This window comes from Dunckerocampus dactyliophorus, chromosome 1 (assembly GCF_027744805.1).
Source record: "Dunckerocampus dactyliophorus isolate RoL2022-P2 chromosome 1, RoL_Ddac_1.1, whole genome shotgun sequence".
Lineage (NCBI taxonomy): Eukaryota > Metazoa > Chordata > Actinopteri > Syngnathiformes > Syngnathidae > Dunckerocampus > Dunckerocampus dactyliophorus.
In genome coordinates, this window is record NC_072819.1 from 18,394,178 (window position 1) to 18,415,085 (window position 20,908).

At 42.6% G+C, this 20,908-nt stretch overlaps 1 protein-coding gene across 2 annotated transcripts in view; it reads left to right on the plus strand.

The window, feature by feature from the left end:
• LOC129194286 (plexin-A1-like) overlaps positions 1-20,908 on the plus strand; it is a 316,667-nt gene that overhangs the window by 71,416 nt on the left and 224,343 nt on the right. For both annotated transcript variants that reach the window (XM_054799421.1, XM_054799428.1), the window contains exon 3: positions 19,583-19,765. In XM_054799421.1, the coding sequence (XP_054655396.1) occupies positions 19,583-19,765 (183 nt within the window). The remainder of the gene's footprint in view (positions 1-19,582; positions 19,766-20,908) is intronic.

A 20,908-nucleotide genomic window follows, 5' to 3' on the forward strand; every position in this document is an offset into this window, starting at 1 on the left:
AGTACAATTCACAATTTTGCATGTCCAAAAAGGAGTAGGAAGAAGCAAAGCTTATTTAATCCTACCCCTCATCAGTTTCACATCAGTTGCAATACATTTATTCACCTCTTGTTCTTCCAAGTGTACTTTGTAGGTCTACATGACAATGTAGTGCAATCATAGCCAAGGTTTTTACTTACTAAAAGGAAGCTAGAGGCTTAATAATAACTGATAGAATATATCCACGACCCACAGAACAAAGCTGTGCTAGTAATGTCTTACGCTTGTTTTTTATATTTTACTTTTTATACGGCAGAGTGTCATTACAGCTTTAGTTCATCAGGAAGTGACGGGAAGTGACGGTGGGCGTCCCGAGCAGGAGAGCTAGGCTCAGTGCTAGCTGTGAGTTTCGAGAGAGTTGGGAAGTGTGTTTATGTTGGCGTGGATGTAAAGTCCTGCAGTGTTCTCCGCTGTTAATAAAGCCATTAAAGTGCATCGGCGACGTGAGTCTCTCCTTCCCCACAACAAGCGGCATTACAGTATTGACCAGTGCACACCAGAAAATAAACGGTGTCATTTCTTACAGGCATTGCCGGGACAGCTATGTAGTGGGGCTTGTTTAACCTTTGCCTTGTGGGCAAGCAGGAAGGAGAGACGATGCTGAGAGATGTGTGTGCGTTCTGAGCTGCTGTCTGGTGGCCGCGTTCAATAAACAAAGTTGGCAGAAGCAACAGGAGAAGTTTCCTTCTTTGCTTCGGAGCTGAATAACACTGACAAGTTAACAGACTAGTAGCAAACGGAAAAGAAGACGGCTTTGTTTGTGTCGAATACAGAAGATGAGGACTTTGATGGATTTGTGGATGAGGATTGATGAAAAATAACGTGAGTACATTCTAAAATACTTCAATTAAGTACAACCGAACTCAGTTTTGCTTCCGCTGCCGCATGCATGCTGGCGTATGTTTTTTTTTTTTTTATTGTAGCGTCGCTGGGAGCACGTCCTGTTCCCAGCCTACTTTACGGTAATGTTTTGGTGCAAATGCTCTTAAAGTTACATGTTTGACCAGGAAATAGCAAGCTCAAAAGAAGACGGCTTTTTATGTGGAACAACTGACAGTTTGTGTGGATCTTGTGAATGATTGTGACTGAGCTAGGACTCAGTAATTAAAGTCTACACAGGACGGATTCATTGATTGAAAAACTAAACTTTTTCGTGCATGAAGCTTCTACTTGAGTTGGTAATTTGGCCGCTATATGCAGTCAGATATTGACCAAGGGAGACAAACTGGGTGGCCGCTGGCCGCGTTGGACAGGTGACTGCTATACACAGGGTCTATAACTTGCTGGGGGGAATTTTTCAGTGGCTGCTATAGGCAGGTGGCCGTTCTATAAAGGTGGCCACTAAGACAGGTTTGACTGTACTTGTATGTTGGTTGAACTTCACTACCTGACGCCATAAGAAACATGCAGCGTAGTGAACTGATAGACTTTCTTTTAGCTCGCTGGCTGTTGCTGCTGGATTTACCTATCTATCACTGGATTTATGTGGTTGCTGGTTCGACCCTGTTGTGTGCAGGGCTGGACTGCACGGATGACCACTTTTACATGTGTAGGTGTGCTTTTAAATAAATTACTACTTTTCAGAAAGTATTGGATGCTATTTTGCAAAGTATCTATCTAATCTAATCTAATCTAATCTAATCTAATCTAATCTAACCTAATCTACTAGGTAAACTAGCAACATTGGCGGGGAAGACAAAATAATCCATGCTCTGCTCTCTCTCTCTTTAAAATATTAAATATATATTCATAATATATATTAATAATAATATATTAAATATATAATAATATATATACGTTTTTGGTGAAACCTAATGTGGTTATGTCACGTAATATGTCACAAAAGTTACTTTATGCATATGTTCTTTACTTCACAGCCTTTGGTCCCATGACAAAAGTATGCAAGTATCTTTTTTTATTAAGTTGTGTGCCGTACCACAAATGTGAAAGCAACCTTACTTGGCCCATGTGCTCCAAGTCTACAACATTTAGCAGGAATCAATTGTATATATTTTTAGTAATATTACTAACTCTATCTGCCCTTCTATTTATTGTTGTACTGTCAAAATGTGAAAAAAAGGTCATTAAAACTAACTTCTGCACGGTGCTGCATGTTCCAAAGCGTCTGTATGGTGTTGTAACTTCATGCATGAAGACCACATCTGTTTCCAGTCATAAGATGGAAGCAATTCAAACAAAACCAAGTACTGCACAGGACAGAAACAAGTTTGCAATATGTGAACACATAGCAAGAAAACTGTGGAATACATCAAGCTGGAAAATAAATGCTGATCTCTTGGCATGCCAGCTTTTTCCCTTATCTGACCTGAGGGGCTTGCTGAAGCCTCTCTCTCTTGTACGTTTATTTATTTATTTTGCCTTTTGCCTGCAGCTTTTCTTTTTCCACCATTTCCACAAAATCTCTTCAGTGCCAGGCTCTCTCTTCCTTTTTTCCAACTTAACACTCCCTCTTTCACTCAAACCCAAAAAACACATTGTGACATGTCAAAGTGCCTTCTTTTTCACTCTTGAAATTGTGGAAAAAAAGCTGAAAAATGGCATGTTGTTGTGTTGTGTACGCAGCTATAATATTAATACTTACCTTTTAGTTTGTTAAAGACTAGAGGCTCTTTGACTATTGCATGTATAGCATGTAGGCCACAAAGTCAGAAGATCTGGGTTCGAATCGCTGTTGGGCATCTCTGTGTGGAGTTTGCATGTTCTCCAGGTACTCCGGTTTCCTCCCACATTCCAAAAACATGCATGTGAAGTTAATTTCCGACCCTGAATACCATAGGTATGAATGTGAGTGTGAATGGTTGTTTGTCTGTATGTGCCCTGCGATTGACTGGCGACCAGTCCAGGGTGTACCCCGCCTCTCGCTTGAAGAGTGAACATCCCCACGACCCTAGTGAGGATAAGCGACATAGAAGATGGATGGATACAAAAAATGAGTTGGATCAGATTAGATCGGCCTGCATCTAAAATCTCTGATATTGGCACTCCGATAGTCGATTCCAGTCTCCACCTCAGGACTTATCCAGCAGCGACCGGATAGAGTCCACATGATCACAACAGTGTGAGGATCAGTGCTGTCTTTTTTTTATCATTGAGCCTGAATGTTTCCCGCGGGTCGGTGGTTGAGGATTCAAGATTCAAGATTCAAGAGAGTTTTATTGTCATGTGCATAGTACAACAGCAGTTATACCATGCAATGAAAATCTTATTCTGTTCATTCTCCCATATAGCAAGTACACATAGTCTGTAATGTAACCCTGGTGTGAGGTGAAGGTGACTTCTTGCTTTTAAGGCAGATATGGATGCCAGATGCACAATCATTCTGCAGTCTTGTTGAAGCAATTCACTTTGGTCTGTTTCACTCCACACATGATTCCCACACACGCGTTAAAAAGTGTGCCTCAAGTGGCCCCCATCTGTTAGACAGATGTTTAAGATCTCTGCTGCACCCCCTGCCATGTCGCAATGTACAAACAGACACACGCATGCACACACACACACACGCACACACATTCCCCTCATTAACAACCAATTAAAGACCTGATACTGGCTCACTGGGGGGGGGGAATCAAAGGCCGATCAGTTCTGTTGTCTGCTCCTAGCGACAAGTCATGTCAACAAATACCTGGACACAGGCCATGACAGTGTCTGTGCATGTGCGTGCGTATGTGTGTGAGTGTTGTTGTCTTCTTTACGCAAAGTTTCGTAGTCTGTCTCTGGTAAATATTAGAAAGGACCCACATAATTAAATGCAGAATTTGACTCCACAAATTTTGTTGCATCGACCTTGCCAGTTCTGTTTTTAATGTCAACATTCTCACATGGGAATGAACCACGAGGGTATGTTTAACATGCAAAAACACATACACAGTCAGAAACATGTGACATTCACTGCAGCATTTGATGGAAAAATATCTTTTTGCCACTTTTGAGAAGTCAAACTATGTTTGAAAAATATTACGTGACACCTTAACCCTGATTGATTGGAAATAATGGGGATATTTTTTTTTTAATTTAAAGCGGACCTATTATACTCATTTTCGGGCCTTTGTATTGAGTTCTGGACTCCTCCAGTATAGAGCAGCTACACATGATAACCCGCATAGAAAGCTTTCTAGATCTTCCAGACTCTGCACCTCTTCCTGCACTGTTTCCTTGGGTTTCCTGCTTCCCGCCCAAGCGATCTGTGTAATTTACTCCACCCTGGCCCTCATCCAGGTACGCCTCCCGCTGAGCCCACTCCGCTGTGATTGGTCCCACTCACAGGCGCTCCCGTGGACTTCCGGACAGCTGCCGCAACCCTTTTGTCCGATTACTTCCACAACTTGCTCTTCTGATTCTTCAACACGACCAAGTAACGTTATAAAGGCGTCAGACTTCAGCAACAGTTTGCCAGATAGTCCAGCTTTGTGCTGGCCCATGTTCACAAAACAGTCCTGTGTGACGTGACATTGACAGATGAATAGATTTTTGTCTTGCTGGCCGGGAATCAGCAACTCCAAAATTTCTGCCTGATGCTTGCCTCTTTAGGCACACCCCAACAAACATTTCCTGGGAGCCATTGCTACGGTGAACAGAGCGAAGCAGAGTGGGGCATGCCCATATAAGGAAGCCCAGGTTGCGTTGACGTCAGTGAAACTCTGTGTTAAATAAAAACTCTGTAAAACACAGCATGCAGAGCCGTCCAAAACTGCTTTCAGGGCTCACTTCCAAATGTGCAATCGTCATTATCCGAAGCGTTGGCATCGTTTAACACAAGAATACAACATTGTAACAACATTTATAGATCAGAAAAGAGGAAAAGTATAATAGGTGTCACGCTTCGCAGGACAGGAGCGTGTACTTCCTGTCCTGCGCCATTATTCTGGCAAGCGGTGGCGGAAGGAACTGCCGCTCCACGCCTGGTGGCCGCACAGCTGCGGTCAATACTAATCAGTGACAGTTAAAAGACTAATTGGCTAATTGTGGTTGTCACTGTCATTGAACCTCGTTGATTTTCCAGTGCTGTCACTTGTTTATATTTTGTATTATTTTTCCCACAGAGCTTTTCCTCTGTCACTTTTAGTTTTTTCTTGTCCTGTGCAATAAAATTACTTTTATTTTTGCACTTCGCCGCCTTCTCTCTGCACCCTGGGGGTCAATCTTCCGACAGCTTCAACCAGAACGTGACAGAATGAACTAGCCAGCAACGACCCCCGCAGAGACAGCTCCCCGCAGCTTCGCGGAGATGGACGCCTTTTTCGAGTGTTTGCTGCGGGAGCACTGGACACTCGGTCGGATCATGGAGCGCCTACGGGAGGTGAGAACCCGCAGTGATCAACGCAACCAGGTAGTCGGATGCAAGGCCCACCTCCAGCCCCCTCTCTACCCTTCTGGACCTCTCGGTGACGTCTGGAATTTGTCCCTTGAGGGGGGCTAAGGTCGACTGTGCGCTCCCAGTCGCACAGCTGCTCGCGGAGCGGACCACAGGGACGACGTTTCGCCAGGCTGAGGTCAGGTCACCTCTGGTGCCCGCAATATCCTGTCCCGCGGGGCCGAGGTTGGATCACCTCCGACAGCCGAGAGCAAGCCGTCGCCCGCCGAGGCTCCTCCCTCGCCTCCCACAACCGAGAGCAAGCCGTCACCGAGGGTCGGATGTGCGCGCTCAGTTGCACAGCTGCTTCTGGAGCGGATCGCAGGGACGACGTTTCGCCAGGTTGAGGTCAGGTCACCTCTGGTGCCCGCAATCCTGTCCCGCGGGGCCGAGGCTGGATCACCTCCGACAGCCGAGAGCAAGCCGTCGCCCGCCGAGGCTCCTCCCTCACCTCCGACAAACGAGAGCAAGCCCTCGCCGCCGAGGCTCCTCCTCCACCTCTGACAGCCCGGCGACCCTCCGCCGGTCCTCCCTCCACCCTCCCTAGAAATCCTGGACTCATGGAACGTCTGGCATCCGTTCCGTGGGGGGGACGTACTGTCACGCTTTGCAGAACAGGAGCGTGTACTTCCTGTCCTACGCCATTATTCTGGCAAGCGGTGCTTCCGGGGTGGCGGAAGGAACTGCCACTCCACGCCTGGTGGCCGCACAGCTGCGGTCAATACTAATCAGTGACAGTTAAAAGACCAGCACCGTCGTATGCACGGCGCTGGTTCATTATGGTTGTCACTGTCATTGAACCTCGTTGATTTTCCAGTGCTGTCCCCTGTTTATATTTTGTATTATTTTTCCCACAGAGCTTTTCCTCTGTCACTTTTAGTTTTTTCTTGTCCTGTGCAATAAAATTACTTTTATTTTTGCACTTCGCCGCCTTCTCTCTGCACCCTGGGGGTCAATCTTCCAACAGCTTCAACCAGAACGTGACAATAGGTCCCCTGTAAAAAATAACAATCATGATAGCTACCATGTTTAAGTGTGTCTTTGCAGTCATGTTTTGGAGTACTTGCTGCAAGTGTTTGGAGCTTTTTTTTAAATATTTTTTTTTACCCAAAATATTATAAAACATGCTTTTATAAAAATTGCTTCATATTGTTGATGTCTCCAAACACAAGAATGGCACAGAAAGAGGTTGCATGAGTAACTAATAGACAACATGTTTCCAAACAACAATCCAGTTTCCCTAGAGATGCTTTGTTTCACAATGTCACAGTACATGTTGAATTTCACAAGGCAAAAACTCGGGTGAGGGAAGAGTTCGGTGAGGCCATTGAGCACGACTTCTGGTCGGCCTCGAAGACATCCTGGCAAACCGTCCGACACCTCAGAAAGGGGAAGCAGTGGCCGGTCCACACTGTTTACAGTGGGAACGGGGGCCTGCTGACCTCGACCGAGGATATAGTGAGACGGTGGAAGGAATACTTTGAGGCCCTTCTCAATCCCACTGACATAACTTCCATAGAGGAAACAGAGTCAGAGGACACAAACTCGGACAGTTCCATCACCATGGCTGAGGTATCTGGGATAATCAAAACTCTCCCCAGTGGCAAAGCTCCGAGGGTGGACGAGTTTCACCCTGAATTCCTGAAGGCTCTGGATTTTTAGGGACAACACTGGAAGTGGAAGTCGGGAACAGCACCTCTGGATTGGCAGACCGGGGGAGTAGTCCCCCTTTTCAAAAAGGGTGACTGGAGGGTGTGTTGCAACTATAGAGGATCACACTCCTCAGCCTCCCTGGGAAAGTCTATTCCAGGGTACTGGAGAGATAGGTACAGGATGTGTAATGTGGTTTTCGTCCCGGTTGAGGAACAGTGGACCAGCTCTACACCCTTGCGAGGGTACTGGAGTGGACATGGGAGTTTGGCCAACTCGTCTACATCTGCTTTGTGGACTTGGAAGGCGTTCGACTGTGTCCCTCGCGGTGTCCTGTGGGGGATGCTCTGAGAGTACGGGATTGGTGGCGCGTGACTACATGCCATTTGGTCCTTGTACAACCAGAGCAGGAGCCTGGTTCGCATTGCCAGCAGTAAGTCGAGCCTGTTTCCGGTGAATGTTGGCCTCCGCAAAGGCTGCCCTTTGTCACCGATTCTGTTCATAATTTTCATGGACCAAATTTGTAGGCGCAGCCAAGGCGCCTAGGGAGTCCAGTTCAGGGGCCTTAGGATCTCGTCTCTGTTATTTGCAGATGATGGGTTCCTGATGGCCTCATTGGGCTGTGACCTTCAGCGTTTACTGGGGCATTTTGCATCTGAGTGTGAAGCTTCTGGGATGAGACTCAGCACTTCCAAGTCCAAGGCCATGGTTCTCAGTCGAAAAAGGGTGGATTTCTCCCTCCGGTTGTGAGTGAGGTCCTTCCCCAGGTGGAGGAGTTTGAGTATCTCGGGGTCTTGTGCATGAATGAGGGAAGGTTGGACCATGAGGTCGACAGGCGGATCGGTGCAGCATCTGCATTAATGAGGTCGCTGTACCGGACCGTCATGGTGAAGAGAGAGCTGAGCCGGAAGGGAAAGCTCTCAATTTACCGGTCGATCTATGTTCCCACCCTCACCTATGGTCATGAGCTTTGGGTCATGACTGAAAGAAGAAGATCACGGATACAAGCTGCTGAAATGAGTTTCATCCGTAGGGTGGCTGAACATACACTAAGAGATAGGGTGAGGAGCTCAGTCATCCAGGAGGGGCTCAGTGTAGAGCCGCTGCTCCTTCACATCAAGAGGAGCCAGTTGCGGTGATTCGGGCATCTAGTCCGGACGCCTCCCGGACACCTCCCAGACGCCTCCCTGGTGAAGTGCTCCAGGCATGCCCAGACCCTGAGCAGAACTAGGACACGATGGAGAGATTACGTCTCACAGCTGGCCTGGGAACGCCTTGGTGTCCTCCCGGAGGAGCTGCCGGAGGTGGCCCGGGGACCGGGAAGTCTGGGCTCTCTTACTGAGACTGCTGCCCCCGCGACCTGGACCCAGATAAGTGGAGGAAAATGGATGGATGGATGGATGGATTATCCGTCTCCTCATTTTTGTTGCCAACCGTTTAGACAATAATGGCTGTGTGTTGACTCATTTTCAGTGGATAGTAAATCTATACTGCTAGACAAGCTCTACACTGACTATGGTATAAAGTATATCCAAGTTTCATAGTCCCTTGAGAATGTATACTGTAATGAAATAGTTGCTGAAATGGACTCACATTTGTATGTTGTTAGTAGTTTCCTAGTTGTCGTCATTGAGCAATTTGACATTTTATTGTATCACAGCTCTGTATGGCATTTTTGCTAGCTGTAGTAATGGCTCTTAACATTTCTAAAAGTGGTTGTAGCTTCTACAATCACAGGGGTCACAATCATTGTGGACAAGAGCAGATTATTCAAAGACCAACAGGCTAAAATTATATTATTTCATAAAGCTCTGAGGTCCCATTCTATTTTTTTAGCAGGTGATTTTTTCATAGGAAATTAATTACTTTTTCATTTAATTACTAATTATTTTTTTAAATTAATTTGTGATAGGCTGAAATTTGTACCATCATAAAAACTTCATTAATTGTGCAAAGCAAAGCAAAGCAAAGTGCTCATGACAAAATACATGTTAATCTTGTTATGTTTGCTGTAAAAAATAACATTGAAAGACACGTTTCTTTTGTTAGATGTGTGCTCAAATATTGAAATAAACACCATTCAAAACATTTTTCATTATTCTGGTGAAGGCGGATCAAATGACGTCTACACCTTGTTATGTTTTGCTGGCGCACTTTTATTTTGAAGACCGGCTGTGAGTACTTTCATTGTTATGTTGTTATTGTTTTTTGTTTTTAACTTTTTTTGGTGTCATGAGCACTTTAAGTAACATTTTAAGATAGACAACTGTTTAGAGACCACTGTATAACAACAAAAACTAGAAAATTACTCAGAGAGTGCAGGCCGACAATTCCTGAAAATTTCATCCAAATCCATTCAGAACTTTTCAAGTTATTTTGAGCACAAACAAACAAACAAACAGATAAACGCCGGCAAAAACATAAGCTCCGTGCTGCTCTTGTAATAAATCTACTCACTCTTTGAAGAATTACTGATGTTTTTTGGGTGTTTTTTTTATAACATGTTCTTTTTTAAGTATTTACAGCTTGATACAATTGATATACAGTATACAGTATATGATAATGTACTCAGCCTCTTTTCTGTTTTCTCGTCAATGGTTATCATCATGTGCAAAAAGTCAGATAACATTACACACGATGATTGAGTGAACTCTGGTTTGTATGACTTGGAGTTGTTTAACTTGGCAGGGTCCTTTGTAACCAAGGACACAACATGACAGGTGCAAGGTTCAAGCAATATTCGTCATTATTGTATGGGTAATGTAGATGTGAGCTTGCACGGTAATGGTGGGTAATACGTTTAATGTGTTTGTACAGCAAGGTCAGTGCTGCAGGCAACGTATCAGAGTCAATCAAAAACTCTTCTTTTTGTACATTGAAGCTCATTAGCCATGACAAGTGCCCTGTTGACCCGTTGTCTTCATGGCCTCCTTCTTTCCCGCCTCCTATCCTCATTTTTTTTCAACACACATTCATCATTCAAGACTTTGGCAAGACGGTCTGCGTGTGTGTGTGTAAGTGAGAGATGCCAGGGGCACACTGTGACAGTGTACAACAGAGGTCCTGGCCAAGGACAACACAAGGGACTGTGTCCTTGTCTCAACTCCTACCCTGGAAATAGAGCAAAAATGTGTTTGCGGGTTGTAATGATGCTGTGTGTGAGGTACATCTAGAAATAATAATAGCTCAAGAGAGGTCCTGTGAGCCCAGGGAGACTAGTGACATAATAAAAGACCACAACAGGTTACCTTATATCGAGGTATGCATTATGGGTTTATTAGCCTGATGCCTCCAGCCAGGAACCTGGGATCTGGATAGGATACAAACAAAAGGGAGACAGGGGCACCAAGGAAGGGCACGTGGGACGTGACATTCCCTGCACATTTTGGCCAATCATCATCATGTTATCCAATTAAATTTGTTAATTTATAGTGATCTAATGCTATTTATTTGTAATGTACTGTGTACACAACTAAGACAGGAACAACATCAAATCAATAGCACAAAATGAATACAGACCCACCATCACGGGCTTGGAGTTTATTTTTCAGAGAGAAGATTATAACGTTGAAATGAAAGAAAACAATGTAAACGTGCAAAAACTATAGTATTTACTGTGTAACTGTATACTATTTTTTGAATAAAATAACCCATATTCCCAAAGTTGATATGCATTTACATAAAAATGTATGCACACTACCAGTCAACAGTTAGGACACTGCCTGAATGAATGAGAAAGTGTGTTCAAACTTTGGACTGGTCGTAGGAGTGTAACGATTCATTCACTATATCGATGCATCGATTTAAATTCCTACGATTCAACTACATCAATGTGTTCTCAAGTTTCCATTCATGTAGACATATATATTGATCTAACATCATTTAAAAGGTAATCAATCGATTGAATCTATACTATGAAATGGAGCATTGGATTTAAGCACGGCAGGCTTTATTTGGAAGTGCTTTTTTTTAGCACTTTTAATGATAAAGACGTGAAACATTACAGTCTGCCTGCCGGTGACGTCATTGTCTTCCGAGTATGTGGTGGTCATGGGAGTTGTAGTTGACCTGTGAAATAAAAATTGATTCTCTTCTTCATCTTTTGGTCAGTTCATTCACTTTATTCAGTATTCATATTTAACTAATTTGGCCTTATTTGAAACTTCTTTTAAGTGACATGGTGACAATATGCAAAGTAAGGATGTTTTGTACGCCTCTTGATTGTAGTTTACGGTCTAGTCGCAATGGCGCTTAAGGCCCTGTCACACCTTGATGATTTAGCCAGCGTACGCCAACGTATGAAAAATTTGGCCAATACGCTGGCGTACGTCGAATAAGTTATGGGTAAGTTTTGTATAAGTTAAGAGCACGCTGAAGCACGCCGGCATACGTCGTAGTACGTCCAAGTCGTCCAAAAATTTTGTGCATGCACAAAACTTTTCGACGTATGTCAACGTATGATTCATACGTCCCGCATACGCGGGCAATAAGTTATGCAATCGTTGACGCACGTTGACACACGTTATTTGTAAGTTACGCACAAGTCGTAATACGTCAACATACCTTGAGACAAAACTGTGTCTTCTTGGCTCTTTTCTTGGCTAGGGTTGGCTCAGAGGAGATGGAGATAAAGTACAGATACAGTACATTATGCGACGCCTTGAAGGATACAAGTATTTATACTGCTACATGCTTGACCAGTAGAGGGCACTGTGACACTGGGAATGAACCTGCGTCATCTCCATCAGCGTGAGAGTGGGAGGGGGAAGCTGTGGGTGGTGATGGATCCCTCTGCCCTCATACTTCTTGGCAGCAGTCTTCGGAATTTTCTTCGGCATGATGGTGATGTTGACACTGCGATGTCTAGTGAGGTGAGTCATCAAGTGGCAGCCTTTTTATAGGCTACGGCACGTCATCGTCGCCTATACGCTGCCGTGCGGTTTGCATAAGTTAGCCTGGCGTTGGGCATAAGTTGTGAACGCCGGCAACACGCTACGCATTCGTTGGTATAAGTTGTCTATAAGTTATAGAAACGTTCTATATAAGTTACTAATACGTCATGTATACGTTGAACTCGTTATGAATACGCTATGTATACGCCCAAAATTGAAAAAACGTCCACAGTTCAACATATGCCATCAAAATGATTACGTCGGGCATGCGCTGGCTAGATCGTCAAGGTGTGACAGGGCCTTTAGTAACGCCATCATCAGGCGAGGCGTGTCCAGGTCAAAACACATACAGTATATAGGAATGTTACAAATACAATCCCCATGTTTTAGCATTGCGAAAATGTAACACTGTGCGTGCGCGCTCGATTAAGACAATCCATGGGGATGTCCTTAAAAATGTAACTTTTTCATATGATATCGGGTGTATTTTCATTCATATACAGAAAAGTTAAATCCAACTTTTGAGTCTTTTAAACGCATGGATAGGAGCTTCAGGACAAGATAAGAGGTATCTAGGATATACATTCACTTTAATATCTATCTGCAGATGAAATTTCATTAAAATATGATTGTTCAAAATATGTTAATTTTGCCCTGGAATTACTGTGTACATGCAGTTAGTAGTGTGGCATGGAAACCAATACAGCACTTGACACTTGATTTTCACCCCAGGACTTTTTGATTGTCAAACAAATTTAAACGGCTACTTTTAAAACAAATATCACAGCCTAAGTTATGATATATTTTGTAGTACGGTTGTACTTGCCAAGGCCCGTGGATCGATCACAGCTTTTATCTTGACTCAATGTTAAAGCAATGGGAACCAAAGGCACTATTTTCTGTTATGAAATTTGCTTTAACTTCTTTAATACTTGGGTTAGAGAAGTGAATGAGGTATCAAATTAAACTTCAAGTATGTTTTATCAGACAGAATTACTCAGACTTGATTTTAAATATTAAATTTTTTAAAATATCCCTAACATATGTGCACTGCAAAACGTCTGTCAGTGTATTCTTGCTAGCTGCTGCAATGTTCTTTCAAATGGCTGCTCTGACCAGGAGGATTATCAGCACAAAAAATTCCCTTGCTGCCATCGGCCCGTACAGGTTAGAAAGTTTCAACACCTAATTGCAGATACCATACCACATTCATTTGTTGAGGAGTTTGCATAATGTCCCTCACCTTTGGGTGCAAAGTGAAGGTTTGGATTGCATTATTTAAAGTAAATAATTCATCATGGCGAGCTATACCACCCTCTGTTCATCCTGATTTTGTATTGCATTTTAACTCATTTTTGTACTAATTGATCATTTATTCTTAAGAATGTTAGCATTATTAATAATTTATACTTGATTCACTTACAAAATAACAGGAGTCTAGGAAACTTCACCTGAACTGTCTAGTATCACATTGGTTGAATTGGCTAAAAAGTTACTGAATCGATTTAAAGTTACTGAATGAACCAATATCATCCTTGAATCGTATCGGCAACCACAAATCATGATACAAATTGAATCGTTATTAAAACGAATTGTTACAGCCCTAACTGGTAGTGTAGTTATTTAGAAAATTATTATTTAAAAAAATTGTTTGTTTTTTTTGATTGGGCCTGAAAGTTTTCCGCAGCCTTGGCTCACTGAGATGGGACTACACCCTGGTGGTCAACTCCCAACATAAATGTTCATTTAATAAAATATAAGCGCTCTTGAATACAAACATAGTACATCACTTAATGTGACCACACATGACAGTGTCCATCACAGTTACATCACACTCCGTCACAGTTAAAAAGAACACTTAAGACATTGATAACAAATTCGTAAATAAGCAGATGCAAAACTTTTGCACAACGTTGCACAAAGTCACGCATTTTAGGCCACAACAATCACAAAAGAAGCCAGCGAAGTCGTGAAGAGACTGATACATGGTAGATTATAATTAAATATATATATATAAAAGAGTGGTAGAGAGTGGGTGCTGTGTTGCAATTGGAATTTAAACTGTGTCGTGAAACTTTTTTTTTTTTCTTCCAAAGTGTTGGGCGTATAAACGGGACGGGTCATCTAGCTAGGGGCAGGTCAGAGCCAGTATTATGTCCGTGAGCAGTGAGTTTTCTTCATGCATGATAAATTAGTGCCCTTTTCTCACATTTGGTGCTTATAAACAGGATCTATGGACACATTTTACTGTTAGAATGTCATTAAAAGTCACTTTTGCACTTTGAAACCTGTCAAAGAAAAGATTCTGTCAGCTTTTCGAGAAGTCAAACATTGGTTGGCTGAGTAAAGTAATTGTGGCAGTAATATAACAGCAACATTAGCTAAGAATTGACCAAAATCAGAGCGATCTTAAAAACACAAGAGAATACATGTAGAAAATAATCTGCATCCATTGTAGATTTTCCACTTTTTCTCCTAATTTGTTTCTTGGATTTAACACTTACATGAACCCTTTTTCCGGATGTTTTTGTTTTTCTGGTGTCACTCCAGTATTATGACCTCTTGCTTATAGTAAAGAAACAACAATGGACTGATTGTGTTCACGTACTTGGACATGACATAGACGATGAACTATGAAGAAGCTGGCAGTGTAGAGTCTGTTTAATGTCTGTGAGTGCTGAGAAGTGCAGGCAGATTCTTATCCATCATCCCACAACATCAGGGAGACGGACGTTTTTTGTTTTTTTTTTTCTTTTACCATGCAAAATTCATTCCGGAGCGTGACAATCAGCCCAAACAGGCTGCCAGAGTCCTACAGCAGTAAAATGGCCACAAAGAAGAACAAGGGGTCCTGCAGCAGATGGTACAAACCCCCTGAGCCTTGATCTCAACATTGTCAAGCCTGCCAGATTATAGTAGAACTTGGACCAAGCATTGATAATCTAGGTGAAAGGATTCTCACGCTCATTCATTCATTCATGTTCTACCGCTTATCCTGTCACGGGTAAGCTGGATCCAACATAGGGAACCCGTCCAAGGTTGAATCCCCAGTTCAATCGTTTAATTTGGAGTTGAATCAAAATTCCTAAAGTTAAAGGTGCTATCCCTCCTTGCCTTCAAAAGACACTTGATCACTTCAACTTTTCCTGCACATGGTTGTGTTACATCGGGTGTGGCTTGCATGCTCTGAGCAGGAACAGAGCAGAATATAGCATGTTCGAATGTTACTGACCTCATTGCAGTACCTAATCATGACAGACAGCACCTTCAATTTGTCTTGATACAGTCATGGAGTGTCCAAAGACTGTAATGTATTTGTCTGTGTAAGCATACTCTTCTACTCCTGAACCAATACTCACAAAAGGCTGAAAATTTGTCAAAACATGCGCCCCCACTGTGTTGCCTGTGCTATTATTTTTCTGACAAATACACCATATGGTGGCGCTATTGTTAAACCACAAAGTATAACCCCCATACACTGTATGTCGGATAGACTTGAAATTTCTCCCACAGTCAAATGCACTCTACAAAACGTCTTTAATGTAACTTTAGGGTGTTTAGACGAATCACTACAAAATTTAGTACACACCTTTAGGGAACTGCCAAGCAGGTGTCTATAAACTTTGAGCAAGATTGGTTGAAAAAGCACGGCCCCCGTCAAGCAAAATGTCTTTGCAAGGGCACAGGTGGCGTAATGGTCCATAAGTCATCTGTCATGGTACTTGCATGGCGTTACCTACCTTTGACTTTTACATTCGCAATTTAATCTCAACAGTACCGTCTTCTCCTTTGTTTGCAATGTATTAGCTTTTATAGCAACGGTTCAAACACGGTTAATATTTTTTCATCAGCTTTGACTTGACTTTTGCTCCTGACCAAGCTCAGAGTAAAAGTAAAGTAAAATAAAGCAATTAAAAGACAAGTGGGGGAGGAAATAAGCAGATGTTGTTTTGGGAGCTTTTTAAGCAGCAAGAGGTGAATATAAAAAAGATTTTTTTTTTGCTCTCCTGCTGATGTGTGGAACAAAACAAGATGCAGAAATGTTCCAGTAAAAATCTGGAAGCTTTCTGGAAACTTTGCATTGGAAGTTTATCAAGGGGAATGTTGGAAATATTCAGAGTTGCACACTTTCTATGGGAATTATTTAAAATAATGTGTGATTTTTGTCAAATCTGTATAATTTAAAATATACAATATAATAATATTATGATGACTGGTGATGATGATGATGATTTGTAGAGGATTTTTTATGGTAAACCCTGTGAATGATGAATTTTTAACTTTTACGACTGGCAAAATCATGGTCATCCAATGAAACATTTTGATAAACCCCCCTAATTAGGACATGCATCTCATCTGCAAATAGATTGAAAATAAAGAGTAGACCAGGACATTAACACAACCTCGGTGGCTGAAAGTGATGTAGCATCTCCTCCTGTGTGAGTTGGTAATGATGGAGTGGGCCTGACTGCAGGAATTACATGTCTACAAGGCCCGCAATTGCGAGCAGATGTCAGGTCCATGTGTGGCCACATTTGTCTGCAGACACGTTGATGTTGAATGCTCCGCTGCGCCTCAAATCTGAGCTGTTGACTCTATGGTAATGATGCAAGTCAGTCTAAACATAACAAACCATTAGCATCCTCAGCATGCCTGCCAGTGAAGATGGCGATCTGACTCTGCAGGATGTGTGTGAGAGCGCGAGACACTAAGAATGCAGATTTGTTTACTTTATCTGGCTCCTTGCATAAATAATAGACCATCTCACAAAAGCGAGTACAGCCCTCACATGCAGCAATATATGGTCTCAAGGGCCATAATATAGAAATGAAACTTGAATATACTTTAGAGTAGTCAGTGTACACCTTGTATAAAAGTATACATTTATATACCGTCATTGTTGTTATGTAGCTGGCAACACAAGTGTGTACACCTCATGGTGACCATGTCCAAATTTTCTGTTAATATTGTTAGAAGTAGTTCGCACAATTGTTATCTCGCATTGCCTTAGTTTTCTTAGAACATGGGACATAGAATTCACTAGAGCTGTGCAGCTGTTACTAGAGTCCTATTCCACTCCTCCATGATGACATCACTGGTGGAGATGATGGATGTGGTGGACACCTTGTGCTCATCCACCTTCCTTCCTTCCTCTTGAGGATGCTCCACAGGACCTGAGTGAAGTTGGGCCCCAGCCCACTCAAAACTCTAGTCAAATAGTCTCATTTTTTTAGTGCTACGTTTGTGCTGGTTTGTGCAGTTAAATTGAACCTTTGTGCTGCTTTCGTTTTTGAGTTATAACAGTTGATTTTATAGGTCAACCCAAGTTCACCCATCCCCCGGCATGCTCAGAATGAAACCAAAATAGCCAAATTTTTTACCTACGTAGCACAATGTCACAATGTCGCAGTGCATGTGTTGAGTCATTTTCAGTAGAAGTAGTAAATAGGGGTGTCAGGAGATCTCACAAGATGATGACGAGATTTCTGGTTTGGAGAAAATCTGTCTCGCGAGAACTGGGCAGCTAGAAACCAACCAGATTGTGAACTATGGCATTGCTACTATGAATGATAATACAGTAATATGGATGTGGCAGTGTGCAAGGCATTATTGGTGCTTAAAGCACACTATAGACCTTGCAGTGCAACCTACCTCCGAGTTCCCAGAGTCAGCGTCAGCAAGTGATGTGTGGCTGCTTTCTTTGTCGTCAAAAGTTCCAGGAACCTAAAACGGCCAGTAGGGACAGCTGTCGCCAAGCAGAAGCTGTCGTAATTATATATTTTACATAAGTAGCGATGTGCAGTGCCGGTCTGAAGCCGGTTTGAAAGCTGCATAAACCCCTCCACAATACAGCTCGACAGAGCCAAGAAGCCGGAGCCTTGCAACACCTCGCCTTCCGGGTGAAATTAAGACTGGCTGGCTCACCAAACAGGTGTCCAAAGTGTGGTGCAGGGGCCATCTGTGGAACATGGCTCATTGCAGAAATAACATTTTAAAAAAGCCAGCAAAAGTGGAAAAATAGAACAAAAAGACATAATGTGAATAGTAATAAATCCATCCATCCATCCACCCATTTTCTATACCACTTCTCCTCTTTTAGGGTCGCAGGGGCATGCTGGAGCCTATCCCAGCACTTCGGGCGACAGGCGGGGTACACCCTTTACTAGTCAATCGCAGGGCACATATAGGCAAACAACCACTCACACTCACATTCAGACCTATGGACAATTTAGAGTTGCCAATTATGCATGTCACATGCATGTTTTTGGAATGTGGGAGGAAACCAGAGTGCCCGGAGAAAACCCACACACACCCGGGGAGAACATGCAAACTCCACACAGAAATGCCCAAGGGAGAATCGAACCCAGGTCTTCCAGATCTCCAGGCTGTTACTGTGTTGGCCAACATGCTAACCACTAGACCACCATGCAGCCTAGTAATAACTGTAAAATGTAAAACTAAAATGTTTATACTAATAGCTAATGCGACAGATAGTACGAATTGCCTGTGAGAAAATACGTCACAAATGCCAATTCCGCAACTTTATAGAGTGAAAGATGACATATTAAAGGAAATATTGTATTATTATGATATATTATTATGTTATTGTATTTGTTTATTTGGTCTCAAAAATGTATTATATGTATTATATGTATATGTATTATATATTGTTTTGAGAAGCCAAACTCTTTACTTAAATGACCCAGCAAATAAGCAGAACTAAGTTCCTCGTCACGGAAGTCCGACAGAACTGGACTCGTGGGATCAAATGTGGGGGTAGGTCACTGTTGATATAGTTCACTGCTGATGGGGATGTTATACAACTTCATGTCAAAAAATCCGAACTATCACTTTACATTGCACAACTTTTGGCAACACATGCTAGTTTTCTTTCAATAGTTTCAAGAGCAAATGCTTGCTGAAATGTAAGGAGTCTACTTACTTTTGCGAGATGCTATATGTGCTTCAAATGTCATGTTTGTGAAATCGGTCCCATGTTTACAACAAAAGACTCCTGAGAAATGTGATACAGATAAAGGTGTTACTCGTGTCAGCATAACGCTGAGTGTGTGGCTACAACCTGCTTTTAATGATTTGCCTACACGCACACACGCTCTTACAAGTAAATCAGCTGTGACAAACCATGATATCACCGTGCCTATGCACGCATACGAGAGACATACAGTATTTTGATTAAAAAATGCTAATTAGACCTATAATTTACTTCCTGTCATGTGCTCATGCCAGGCTTTTATGCTCGTCATTGGCTTGTTTCTCATTAGAAACTACATTACCAATGCAATATACAAAGAAATAAGAAAGAAGCCGTGTAAAATTTGATATCGATTGTAAATCACAAATCTTAATTCCTCAACATCTCTGTCAAGACTCCAGCAGAACGACATTAATTTTATCAATGATAGCTATTAATTTCTTTGCCACCCTCCCTCACTAAATCTTCCATGTGTTGCTTTTGCTCCACTTCCATCAACTGCCTACTAAGTGCCGGCGAGACCAAACGGCTCCTGCATCTTTAAGAATTAATGTCATTTTAACGAGACACAGGAGTTAAAAAGCGTTAATGGAGTCATTCATGGGTTGTCTCTCTCTCATTTTTTGTTCCGCACAGCCGTTGCAGATTGATGATAATTTCTGCGGCCACGACTTCAACCAGCCTCTCGGGGGCACCACTACCATCGAGGGCGTCTCACTGTATGTGGATAAGGAGGACGGTATGACCTCCGTGGCGGCCTATGACTACCGGGGACACACGGTGGCATTCATGGGCACTCGAAGCGGACGTATGAAAAAGGTAGGCCAAGTCTGCTTTTTTCAGCTTGTTCCTGTGTCGCTGCTCTGTATACGTAAATGGCACCATCGCAGAATGTGGGGTATGAAGTTGTTCTGACAATTTTCCGTTACATAGGCAGGATGCTGCCTTTGGGTATTCGGCAATGCAGGGGCTGTGGCTGAGAGGTTGAAGCATTCACTTTGCCTGGTCTGTTGTGTTGTAAGCAATTGTCGCTGTCCGACAGGTATTTTGTACAACAGACCAGACACTGATTCGTTGAGTTCTGCATGAATAGCACAGGTGGATAAATGCCAGACCTACTGTCGCAGCAGGATCTGTGTGTGAAAAAGGCTCGTGGTGAAGTAGTAAAATGCTATAAGCCCGTTGTGTTCTAATTCTGAGGTGCCACAACACTTCAGGGCAGGCACATCAGCTTGACAAATGTAAAGAAAAACATATTTTTCCCAAAAAAGGCCTCAGACACAGGCTTTGGGGGTGTAGGCAAGACCCATCCGCCGCTTTTATGTCCACTGTGCCACACTTCCAAACCCCTGCTAGAAGCTGTCTTGATTTAGAAAATGGCTTTTTGATTCACGTTTGCTGTAATAAAGTTCACATGTATGCGTTGATGTTAAGGCAGTCCATGGCATATTTTGGTGTATGAAATTATATTAATAAAATGATGTTGTCGAATCAGTCCTGTGAGAACTTATGGCTGTTAAACATCAGAGAGGCTTACAGACCAGAGTTAGCTTTTTTTTTTTTTTTTTTTTTCGTGCCAGTTTCCACTGCTCACTTGCAGTCTTCCTGAGAGTGGTCACGAAGACTGACAAGTGAGCAGTCGAAACTGTCAGGTAGGAAAAAAAAACTAGCTAAGTCTAGTGTGTAAAAAGAGCTGTTTAGAATGCATGAATGTTAGACTAAATGAACCTCATCAGACTATCATAGAGGCTTTTCTGAGTACCAGGCTATTTAGTGCAGGGGTGTCCAAACATTTTCTACAGAGGGCCACATAAAAAAAGTACAAAAATGAAAGGTGTATTATATATATTTCAAGAAGAAATTGTATCTCAGCGTGATATAGGCGAAAAAAAGCATATTATTAGTGTGAACTTTGGTCTTTGCTCTTTCCCCCATTTTTTTACATATTTTTAACTACAGTCA